The 13,145-nt window shown below is 37.6% G+C and overlaps 1 protein-coding gene across 2 annotated transcripts in view; it reads left to right on the forward strand.

Moving 5' to 3' along the window:
• NDUFAF2 (NADH:ubiquinone oxidoreductase complex assembly factor 2) overlaps positions 1–13,145 on the forward strand; it is a 186,440-nt gene that overhangs the window by 139,123 nt on the left and 34,172 nt on the right. The window contains exon 3 of one of the 2 annotated variants that reach the window (XM_021077006.2): positions 5,782–5,822. The exons of the other annotated variant lie outside the window; for it this stretch is intronic. Within the exon in view, the coding sequence (XP_020932665.1) occupies positions 5,782–5,822 (41 nt within the window). The remainder of the gene's footprint in view (positions 1–5,781; positions 5,823–13,145) is intronic. 2 annotated transcript variants of the gene reach the window in all.

Raw genomic sequence — 13,145 nt, forward strand, 5'->3', positions numbered from 1 at the left:
ACATAATCATGTAATCACATATATTCCATGACCTTTGCCACATTTTCATAATTAGTAGTAAGTCACAGGTCCTGTCCTCTCTGAAGGGGAAAGAGATCATATAGAGGCATGAACACCAAGAAGTGGTGGTTGTGGGGACTACCCTCAGAGTCTGTTTTCTATACATAATAACATGGATTAAGAACATTATGTTGAGTAAAATAACCTAAAGTGCAAGAGTACTTACAATAAGAACCCAGTTATATGAATTTATAGATAAGGCAAAACTAATCAACAGTGTCAAAGTATATCACACACTGGGGCTGTGGATGAATTAAGGTGGGCATTTGCATGTAGTCAGATACTTGAAATGGTTTCACTGTATTGTATGTAAATTATACCTTAATAAAGTTGCTTAAGAAAAAAGAATAGTAATGGCCATGAGCATCACAAAATTTTTAACTGAATTATGCCAACTGAATCTAATAATATCCTTAAGAAACACTTAAGGCTCAGTAATCGGAAAATAGTTCATTTTAGGGAGTTCTGTTGTATCTCAGTGGTAATGAACTCGACTAGTATCCAGGTGGACGTGGATTCAATCCTTGGCCTCACTCAGTGTGTTAAGGATCTGGTATTGCCATGATGTGTGGAGTAAGTTGCACAGATTTGGCGTTCCTATGGCTGTGGTGTAGGCTGGAGGCTACAGCTCTGATTCCACCCCTAGCCTGGGAACTTCCATATGCCACAGGTGTGGTCCTAAAAAGACAAGAAAGAAAGGAAGAGAGAGAGAGGAAGGAAGGAAGAACGGAAGGAAGGAAGAACGGAAGGAAATAGCTAATTGTATAATATATCATTTGAAGAATTTTCACATTTAAAATTGTGAATTTCAGAGTTCCTGTTGTGGCTCAGTGGTAACAAACGCAACTAGTATCCATGAGGATGCAACTTTGATCCCTGGCCTGACTCAGTTGGGGATCTGGCGTTGCAATGAACAGTGGTGCCAGTCTCAGATGCAGTTCAGATCCCACATTGCTGTGGAGTAGGGCTGCAGCTGGGAACTTCCATATGCTGCAGGTGCAGCCCTAAAAAGCAAAATAATAATAATAAAATAAAATTGTGGATTTCTTTTTTTTTTTTAGTTCTTTATGATGTGTCAGCACTCAGAACTAGCAAAGATCATTTTTTGAAAGATGAAGTTTCATTTTAAATATCTTTTCCTTTAGTATAGCACATTTCTAATATATCTTTTGGATGCACCTTGTTTATAACCTATCCATAATTTTAGTTCTGAATGGTCACCTACTGAATCTGGTGATAAATGTCTCATTTACCTTAATCCCTTTTGGTAATACTTCTAAAAGTGTTTTAGCCATTTTAAATGCCTATAGAATTTTGAAGAATGTACGCTTCATGAAGTATTCTATGGCTTCTTCTGGTCTTTTTTACTGATTAATGGGACCTTTAACTTGCAGGTTCACTTTTACATTCATTATAGTGTGTTATATTCCAGTAAGAATATTAAAGTTCAATGAAAATTTCATGCATCCTGATGGGAGTGCAAATGAACATTGATGAAAGAATGCTCGGATCTTAAGTCTTATAAACTGTCCAGTTATCTTGCTAAATTTCATTCAAACAATGGTTACATTACAGTGAAGACTGATACAGAATCCACCATACAGTATAGTTAGTAATGGCAAAATCATTATATAATTTATAATTGAATGGAAGTTCAGTTCCAAATCGTTCTGAGGTTAAAAAAATGTAGTGATTTGCTTTTTTTTTTTTTTTTTTTTGCTTATTTTTAGGGCTGCATCTGTGGCGTATGAAGGTTCCCAGGCTAAGGGTCAAATTGGAGCTACAGCTGCTGGCCTACACCACAGCCACAGCAATGCAGGATCCTAGCCACTTCTGCAACCTACACCACAGCTCACGGCAACACCGTGATACTTGGCCTCAGTGGGGCCAAGTATCAAACCTGCAATCTCATGGTTCCCAGTCAGATTCATTTCTACTGCGCCACAATGGGAACTCCATGTAGTGATTTGATATTAATGCCTGTTTCTGTTACTTCCTCCTCCTAGCCTCTGCCAGCCTTAATCAGGACATTTCCTTTTCTGTAGTGATTGGGAAACAAGGGATGATTATATAAATGAGTGATCACATTGAAAATTTCTACCTGTAACCTTTATTGAATATGTAACAGGTAATGGTCATGAACCATCATTTCAAGATGACATTTCAAAGATCTGTTTTTTGTAGAATTATAAATATTGTAAATTATATTATAGAATTATTCAGCAGTTGCATTTATCTATTCAAATAAAAATTATTTTTACTTGCGCCGTTTAAAACAAAGCTAAAGGAAGCCCTTATCGCTTTCCCTAGAGAATAGTATCTCTTGAAAATGAGTAGTCTAGGTGATATTTAACACATTATCTGAGTTATATTACTTTCTTACGTCTATGAATGAATTTTATAAACTTATACAAAACCAGTAAGGTTTAGAAAACACATATCAGAGCTTCCTCAATCTATCAATCTACCTTGGAATTTAAAAAATTATTTGGCTTCTATAGAAGTATTTTTCTTTTTCTAGCCTTACAGAAATGAAAATGCTGTTTTATAGACTGATCAATAAGACAGATTGTTGTTTTTCTCATGGTGATAGTAAATATGCATCACACTATTACACTTTTTCAGCATAATCTGATGCCAACAGTAGTGTTCAAAGACTCTACATGGCAATCATCAGGCAAAAAGTGTAGTAATTAATAATGATTTTTATTTTAGATTTTATAAAAGTGTTTTTGAATCATGTAATATAGTTATTGCTAAAAGGATTATACTTTTGGTAGCCCTAGGACAGGGGCAGGTTAACTTTTCCCTCAAAGGATCAGATCATAAATATTTTAGGCTTTGTGGACCACATGGTTTTTGTTACAGCTACTCAACTCTGCTGTTGTAGCACTAAATGTAATAGATAATATGTAAATAAATGTTATTGTGTTCCAATAAAATTTTATTTACAGACACTGAAATTTGAATTTTGTATAATTTTCATGTGTCATGAAATATTTTTCTACATTGGTTATTTTTTTCAGCCATTAAAACAAACAAACAAAAAAATAACTCAGGGGCTGAATTGTGCTTACAAGCTATTATAGTTTGCCAACCCCTGTCCTGGAAGTTGATTTTTCTGAACTTTCTTTTTTTTTTTTAATCTTTTTGTCTTTTCAGGGCCATACCCACAGCATATGGAGGTTCCCAAGCTAGGGGTCTAATCGGAGCTACAGTTGCTGGCCTATGCCACAGCCACAGCAACACTGGATCCAAGCCACATCTGCAACCTACACCACAGCTCACAGCAATGCCGGATCCTTAACCCACTGAGTGAGGCCAGGGATCAAACCCGCAACCCCACGGTTGCTTGTTGGATTTGTTTCCACTGCGCCACAACAGGAACTCCTGAACTAACTTTCTAATCTAAATTAAAACTGAAGATTTATGCCTTAAAACTTTTAGAAGTATATAGCTCATGGTGAATTATTTTGAAAGAAGTCTTTCCTGGGGGAAAATGCCCATAAATAAAGATAAATAACTTTTATTTTGACTATAAAGAGGCAGTTAAAAAATTCCATAAACTGCTTATTTCCTCAGTCATGCAGAGGAGTCTTTTTTTATCATACAGAGCTGGATTTTCAAAATCACATTATCATGAATATTTTTAATAATGCAAGTATTCATTCAGTAGCTGTATTTAAGTACCTGCCCTTTGGAGGTGTTTAGCGGGTAGAAAAATAAATTTCCCATGGATTCATCCTGCCTTTGGCATGACAGCCTTCCAGCCTAACAAGGAATATAAAATCAGTGCAAGTTGTGGCTAGAAGTAGAATGCAGGTAATAATAACATGGGTGGAAGTTCAGAAACAGGACTAGAGAAGGCAAAATACTGTGTCTGTATTAAAAATACATGTATGGGGTCAGTGCAAGAGAGAACAGAGCAGAGATAAATAGCTAATTACAATTGAATGTTGCTCTCCTCCCCACTCCCCACACCAAACCATTCATTCCGGGGCCTGTCATAAGGATAGCTCCTGGAACTATTACTTGGATGACAGAAGGTGGGCTGGTAGAGCTAGCTGGCCAGAAGGCAGGTGGCTGGTGAATGGGCAGAGCTCGGATTTTAGAGCCAGTCCAACCAGCATTTGATTCTCAGTCTGCTACTAATTACAGGAGTTTAGGCAAGTTGCCTAATCTTTCTGAACCTCAGTTTCCAAATCTGTAAAATGGATTAGTGATTCTTTTTTTTTTTTTTTCCTGACATGTAGTTAGTGTTGTGACCTATTTCCTCTTCCTAGTTTAGTGTTGATTACTAAAGTTTGAGAGACTGCTTAGTAGAGCATGGATGGTTTTTGAGCCAGAGACAGGGTCAGATCTGGATTCAAATTCTATCATTACTACTTACTGCATATTTGGGAAAATTGTTTAATTTCTCTATAAAATAAGCATATCACAATTTTGTAATGAAGATTGAATCAACTAAAGCTGGAAAAAAAATAGTGGTTTTCTACTTTTCAAAGACCATATTCCCTACAGTATATTTTCTCAGTTTCCTGTATATCCTCATAGGCCAAGCAGATATTATTGATCGTGCTTTTATTAGTTGGTTATTAAAAATACAGGTTTATTGGGAGTTTCTGCTGTGGCACAGTAGGTTAAGAATTTGACTGCAGAGGGTTGGGTTGCTGCAGAGACTTGGGTTTGATCCCTGGCTTAAAGGATCCAGCGTTGCCACAGCTGTGGTCAGATTCAGTCCCTGGCCCAGGATCTTCCATATGCCATGGATGCAGCTATAAAAAGAAGAGATAATACAGGCTTATTGAATGATAGTAATAGTAATAACTTAGCCTTGAATGTTTATTGTATGCCAAGTACCAAGCTAACAGTTTATATATATTATTTCATATAGCTTTCACAACAACCCTAAATATAGATACTAGTATTATAATTTATACTTTAGAGATGGGAAATCTGATGCTTAGAAAATTAACTTGCCCCAGGTAACAGAGCCAATAAGTGCTTAAGTTGGGATTTGAACCCAGAAAATCTGCCTTTGCTCTGCTAAGGACTATATACATGTCTTCATGTAATTCTGATACACTTGCCTAGAGGCAGCTGCTCTACTCCCTTTCTATTGCCATACAGCATGTAGCACAGTGCCCAGTGTCCACTAGACACTTAACAAATATGGGCTCTTTCTGCAATGCAGCTTATCTCCCAAATGTTAGAGCTAAAGCTTGATGATACTAACTTAAGAGATACACTGCTTGCTAGAGCTATCAGAAGAGAAATTCTGTAAATGAAAATTTTTCTACATCCATTCCTTTATATATTGAGCAATAATCAATTCACATTTCCAGGATAATATAATTTTAATATTGCATTGAAGTTTACTGTATTATGATTTGACCAATATATATACTAAATTGAATTCAGATGATTCTGAGGTATGATTTTAGTTATGAAACTATACCTTCCACATCTTCCCCACACTTAAGTATTTTTTGTGACACAAATCACCACCTGGCTTGTTTTTATATTTCCTTTTTGTACCCCCTTCACTAGTATATCTGCTACAGGAAAGGGAGGGAATTCATGTTTGGTTTCCTGTTGTATCTCTCGAGCATAAAACAGTATATAACAGGTGTTCAATACCTATTTTTTTCATGCACAAATGAATAAAACTTTTGTGCAAAGTATAGAAAACTTAGAGTTAAATGTTATTTTTCTTTCTAGCTTGGATCAGAAGAACGAGAAAAACTCCACCTACTATGGAGGTAAGAATACACAGGGAAGATATTCATATAAGTGTTTCTAGTACTGTGTTTTCAATTGGGAGTTTGTCCTGTTAGGGATACAGGAAGCCTCAAAATATATGTGATGCCACCTTTCCAAAGTGTTACTTTTACTTCATAGAAAATAATTTCAAAACTTTTATAATAAAATAAATACACAAATTATGGGATGTAACATAAAATTTGTATGTGTGTGTGTATATATATATATATATATATATTTTTTTTTTTTTTTTTTTTTTTTTTTTTTTGCTATTTCTTGGGCCGCTCCCGCGGCATATGGAGGTTCCCAGGCTAGGGATCTAATCGGATCTGTAGCCACCAGCCTACGCCAGAGCCACAGCAACACGGGATCCGAGCCGCATCTGCAGCCTACACCACAGCTCACGGCAACGCAGGATCGTTAACCCACTGAGCAAGGGCAGGGACCGAACCCGCAACCTCATGGTTCCTAGTCAGATTCGTTAACCACTGCGCCATGACGGGAACTCCAAAATTTGTGTATTTTAAATTAAATAATAAAAATTTATAACAATAAAATCACTTTAGAGAATTTTTAGACTTATAGTACCTTGTGTCAAGACATTTCCCCTGGCCCCTGGGCGTTCTCTGTTCTGTTAATGGATGCTCTGGTGGAAAAGTTTGAGAAATACTGATTCTCTTGGTTCTCTCCAAATAGTGCTCTGCTTATTTTGCCCTATATAAAACATAAAATTTTATAATTTTTATTTGAATTTAATGCCACCAAGTATCTGAAGAAACTTTATAATGTATAATTAGCATGTAATAGGCAACACTTGGTAATTAATTGTTGATTTTTTTTTTTGTCTTTTTTGTAGGGCTGCACCTGCAGCATATGAAACTTCCTGCACTAGGGGTCGAATCCAGAGCTGCAGCCACTGGCCTACACCACAGCCACCGCCATATCAATGCTGGATCCAAGCCATGTCTGTGACCTACATTACAGCTCATGACAACCCCAGATCCTTGACCCACTGAGCAAGGCCAGGGATCGGAATCCATGTCCTCATGGATACTAGTCGGGTTTCTTACTGAGCCACAAGGGGAACTCCCTAAAGTGAGTTTTTATTTAAAGCTTTAGGAGTTCCCATTGTGACTCATCAGGTTAAGAACCCCAGTAGTATCCACGAGGATGCGGGTCTGATCCCTGGTCTCCCTCAGTGGGTAAGGATCCGGCATTGCCACAGACTGTGGTGTAGGTCACAGCTGCAGCTCGGATCCAGTGTTACTATGGCTGTGGTATAGGCCTGCAGCTGCAGCTCCAATTCAATCCCTAGCCTGGGAATTTCCATATACCACAAGTATGGCCCTAAAAAGAAAAAGAAAAAAGCTATTAAAACTTTAGAAACATAGTCTTGGTGGTATGCAGAATAACAAGCATAACAATGCTTGCTGTCATATTTGTGGGTTTTTTGGGTTTTGTTGGGGGTTTTTTGGGGTTTTGTTTTTTTTTTTTTTTTTTTTTTTGGCTTTTTAGGGCTGCACCTATGGCATATGGAAGGTCCCAAACTAGGGATGGACCTGGAGCTACAGCTGGCAGCTACAGCCACAGCCACAGCCATGTGGGATCTGAGCTGCATCTGTGACCTACACCACAGCTCCTGCCAGTGCAGGATCCTGAACCCACTGAGCAAGGCAGGGATCAAACCCGCATCCTCATGGGTACTAGTTGGAGTTATTTCTGCTGCGCCATGACGGGAACTCCCCCTATTTGTGTTTTTAAAACATGGCTTTTTCATAATTTTTGTCTTTGCTAACCTCCAGGGCACTCTCCCACACTGATGGCAGAGATTAGAACCAGACTTGCATCTTTTCCCATCAGTGTCTTCCCCAGTCTTCCCCATTTAGTTCTTTGACTTCATTTACACTAGTATCCTTACCTCAAGTGAACAACCACTTCCATAGCCACACCTTAGTGCTTATCATCACCAAATGCCATTCTACCACTTACACTTGTAAACTCACAATCCCAGATTCTAGATATATTAAGGGAGAAAAAAACCTATTTACTGTAAAATAAGATGTGTATGCAGAAAATCACAAGAATTTAATGTATTGCTTAATGGGTTATTATAAGGCAAATTCCATCCAGGTCAAGAAATAGAACTTTGCCAGTCACTCATGTGCCCCATCTCAATACAACTTCCATTCTCCCCACAAAAACAACCCTGAAGCTGACTTTCATTGTAATCATTTCCCCGCATGTTTAAATAATTGTATCACCCAAATGTACACTACAGACTTGTCTCTTTTTTTTTTTTGGTCATAAGTTCCGGCATATGGAAGTTCCCAGCCAAGGATTGAATGTGAGCTGCAGCTGCGACCTATGCTACAGCTGCAATGATGCTAGATCCTTAACCCACTGTGCTGGGCCGGGAATTGAACCTGTGCCTCTGCCATGACCTGGGCCACTGCATTTGGATTCCTAACCCATTGTGCCAGAGTGGGAACTCCCTAATCTTGTCCATTTTGTAAAAACATAATATTTGTTTTAAATGTTTTTCAGTTTATATGTTTTTCCTCCATCTTTTTAAATTCATTACACATTTTATCTGTTGAAAAACCCAGGCTTTTTGACTTAGAATTTGCCACAGTCTAGATTTTGCTGACATTATGCTCTTTGTGTAATTAAACATGTTCCCATATTCCTCCAAATTGTCAGCTGGATCCAGAAGCTAGGTATTCATGTTTGATCTTTTTGTCACGTATGTAGAAAATGTTTGGCAAGACTACAAGAGAGCATTATTTCTGGCTGTCCCTCTTTTTGTGGTCATTGCACTTGTGCATGCTTAATGCCTATGTCAACTCATTGGAAACAGCCAACAGCCTCCTACTCTTTTTTTTTTTTTTTTTTTTTTTTTCAGGGCCGCACCTGCGGCATATGGAGGTTACCAGGCTAGGGGTTTAATCAGAGCTATAGCCACCAGCTTCCACCACAGCCACAGCCACAGCAACACCAGATCCAAGCTGCATCTGTGACTTATACTACACCACACCTCACGGCAATGCCCAATCCTTAACCCACTGAGCGAGGCCAGGGATCGAATCCTCAACCTCATGGTTCCTTGTCGGATTTGTTTACACTGTGCCACAATGGGAACTCCCACAACCTCACTATTCTTACATACCTATTGGAACTAATTTGTTTTCAAGATGCTACCAATAAGATAACTTTAAAGAAAAGATAACTTTAGTGTGTGCAAATCTGGTAATACCACCTTAACCAGGTGTCAGAAGTTGTACCAAGACTTGACATTACATATTCCCTTTGTATGATGTTCTAAGAGTAAGACATCATTCATGTAGTATTTCTTAAAATACACAACCTTAATCTAATCATGAGGAAGCAACCAGAAAACCTAAATTGGGACACATCTCATGAAATACCAGAACAATCATGTCAGTGTAATGAGTGACAAAGACTGATCAACATGACAGCGAAATGTGACATGTTATTCTGAATTGGGGAGAAAACTTAGATATAAAGGACAATATTGGGATATTTCTTTAAGTTTTAACATGAACTATATATTAAGTAATAGGATTATATCAATGATAAATCTCCTGAAGAAAAAGAAAGGACACTATTAAATTCCCTTTGTGTAAGTCTGAAAAACAGGCAACTTCTAATTAATTTATTCTTGGGAAAGGAAAAACAGTAGAGACTGTTTTCCAGACAAATTTGAGAGAAGAGGAACCAATCTGAAAAATAGAGAGATAAAATGAACACATAATATGTGGAATATGTAAAGTTGAATTATAGGTAAGTACATGGAAAATAAACAATTTATTTTCTCCAAGAAAAGTAAAACTTGGGTGGGAAAAGGAAAAATAATCCTAGTATACAGATAATTCACTCATTCATTGTGTTTACTCATAAATATTGAATATTGTTCTACAACTGTGTTGAGACTATTAGGTCACAAAAAGGATGATACAAATCCTTATTTTCAGTTATGAGAAGTTAATTATACAATGCTTGAAACTGAAAAATAAATGATAACATAAGAATGTTATGGAGGGATCAGGGCAAAGTCTACTTGATTACTGTCAAACACTTTTGTGGTTCGGCCTGTGCTATAAGGATAAATATCACCTAAAAGAATATAAAGTAATTGCTTCTGTGGAGAAGGCAATATTATTGCTCATAATAACCCTTTGAGGATGATGTGGGCCTACAAACTATGTAAATATATAACTTTGATTTAAAGCAAAGAATTTGAAAAAACATATACACAGTGCTGTAGATGAGGGGTAGCAAAGTTTTTCTTTTGAGCACCTGATGGTAAATATTTAAGTCATTGTAAGACAGTCTCTATTGCAGCTATTTAACTCTGCTATTGTAGTGTGAAAGTAATTGTGGATAATATGTAAATCAGTGAGTGTGGCTGTGCCCAATATAACTTCATTTACAAAACAAGCAGCAGCTATATCCTAATTTGTTAACCTCTGGTATGGATCAGTGATTTTCAAGTTGGGATATCTGTACCCTGGGTATACAAAAACTTCCTGTGGGATATTCAGGTATGAGTAGCTTTAAAGCAATTAATTTCCATATTCTCTCTTTCCATATATAGTCCTTCCTTAAAAAGAAATACCTTGAAGTTCCCATTGTGGCTCAGTGAGTTAAGAACCGCATTAGTATCCATGATGATATGGGTTCGATCCCTGGCCTTGCTTAATGGCTTAAAGGATCTAGCATTGCCACAAGCTGCGGTGTAGGTCACAGCCTCAGCTCGGATCTGGCATTGCTGTGGCTGTGGTATAGGCCAGCAGCTACAGCTCCGATTTGACCTCTAGCCTGGAAACCTCCATATGCTAAACCTCCATAAATAAATAAATAAAAATAAAAAAGATCTGCCTGAGAATTCTGGTCTCCCAGTTCTCCTTTCTGACTTATTTTATAACCATCTCTCCTTCAGAAGAAAAGCTTATCCCTTGTCCATCCTAAATCTTACTATGGGGCATTGCCTTGGAATTTAAAAATCAGGTCACCAAGCACAGAGACTATTGGAGAGTGTCTCCTGAGGGAGAGTCCCTTGAGAGCAAAACAGAAAGCTTCAATACACATTATTGAAAGAGAAACACATTATTTCATCCAGGCGACAAACTCATGGCAAGTTCCATGCCTTATGGTTTTTCTGTCTACCTAGCTAGTCAGCAATCCATTTATCTATCTTAAAATTAAAATTCACAAGTGAGAAATTTGTCATGTGGACACATATTAACACATTTATTTGAAATTAAAAATTGTTAGACTTTTTCTGGCAGAGTAAGTCAGATTTATTTGATTGGATTTGACAGTGAGGACTGGCTTTGCGAATTAAGTTATATGGTTATATTTTCCGTAAACTGAATAAGCTAAACTGCAGCTCCAAGGCTTTGACAAAAACATATTTAGAGCATGCATGTGATACACAATAAACTGGAAAGTAACATCCTTTGCCATTATTTAAGTGTCAACTTAAATATGCTAGGTGGTACATAGGAGGTAAGTACATAAATTTTTTTTCAAGATACTGCTATATTGTGTATGGATATATAAAGATATAGTGAAAGTATAAACAATAGGCATGAAGGAGTTCCCCTCGTGGCTCAGTGGTAACAAACTCAACTAGTATCCATGAGGATGGGGGTTTGATCCCTGGCCTTGTTCAGTGGGTTAAGGATCCAGGGTTGCCGTGAACTGTGGTGCACCACGCAGATTCTTGGATCCCGAGTTGCTGTGACTGTGGCATAGGCCGGCAGCTGTAGCTCCAATTTGACCCCTAGGCTGGGAACTTCCATATGCCACAGGTGTGACCCTAAAAAGCAAAAAAAAAAAAAAAAAAAGGCATATAAATGATAGACAAGAAATTTTAAGTCATTGTTGCCACTAGGGAAGGAGAATGGGGAGGGGAGGGTCACAGTATTTTATTGCTCATATCTGTAGTGGGGTTTTTTTCTTAAATTGGATAGTAATCATATCTGTAGTGTTTTCTTAGGTTGATCATACCAGTAGTGTTTCATTTCTTAAGTTGGATGGTGGGTCATATCTGTAGTGTTTTGGTCATATTTGACTTATTTCTTAAATAGTATGGTGGGCACATGGGTATATGTTATATTATTTAGCTATATTTATTTATATGCATGAAGTATTTCATTTCAAAAGAATGCAATGAAACCTTTTAATCATATATGCTGAAAGAACATATTGGCTCGCTGATAGATACTCAGAATAAACTGAAAAATGAAATACTTGAAATTCGGAAACACCGAAGTTACTTAAGGAATTGCATAGCAATATGTGTAAGAAACAATCAGTGTGGTTTAGTTTTCGGAATTTTTTTTAAGTCTTAATGCTTATATAGTTTTATTATTAATTCATTTACTTATCAAGCCCCTAGTATGTACATAATAGGTAGCATAAATTATTAGCAGATGTATGTTGTACATACCAACCTGTTTTAGGTTGGTTGGATGTAAATTCTATTCTTAGTATATTTTTTCCCTCCATGCAACTAAATTAGTCTGATTCTTCAAAGTTGCAAGGAAGAAAAATTTATACATTGCCTTCATAAAATAGGTCTTATTGCAAATTTACTCAGGAGCATTATGTCTTCAGTGGTATAGTCATTCTGAGATCTTTTGTTTCCAAGATTGGAAAGAATACATCCTGAACTTGATCAATGTACCATTCTTTTTTTTTTTTTTTTTTTTCTTTTTTTGCTTGGGCCGCTCCCGCGGCATATGGAGGTTCCCAGGCTAGGGGTCTAATCGGAGCTGTAGCCGCCGACCTACACCAGAGCCACAGCAACTCGGGATCCGAGCTGAGTCTGCAACCTACACCACAGCTCACGGCAACGCCGGATCGTTAACCCACTGAGCAAGGGCAGGGACCGAACCCTCAACCTCATGGTTCCTAGTCGGATTCATTAACCACCGCGCCACGACGGGAACTCCTGTACCATTCTTTATTTACCTGCTTTCATTTCTCTGACTCCCCAAAGGAAAAGATGTGGTTGAATGGGTTTACCACCACCCACAATGAGAGGTCCCTTTCGGACCAAGTTTTATGACAGTCATTTGACCTCCCTCATACCTAATCCATTTGTGACTACCTTTAACCAGACCAAGAAGCAAACTTGTCCCCATTCAGGCGTGCCAGAAGCTCTTAAGTTTCTATTTGCCAGAGTAATTGTTGGGCACTTTTATGACTCTCTGGCTTGGCCTATACACTATGACCTTACTTGGTTTTTTCCTTTGTTTTATTAACAAATTAATGTAACAATAATTTTAATATAA

The sequence above is a fragment of the Sus scrofa genome, chromosome 16 (genome assembly GCF_054392235.1).
Source record: "Sus scrofa isolate SSC_HxYL_T2T_F1_AM1 chromosome 16, Sscrofa_HxYL_maternal_Yorkshire_Landrace_v2.0, whole genome shotgun sequence".
NCBI classification, from domain to species: Eukaryota; Metazoa; Chordata; class Mammalia; order Artiodactyla; family Suidae; genus Sus; species Sus scrofa.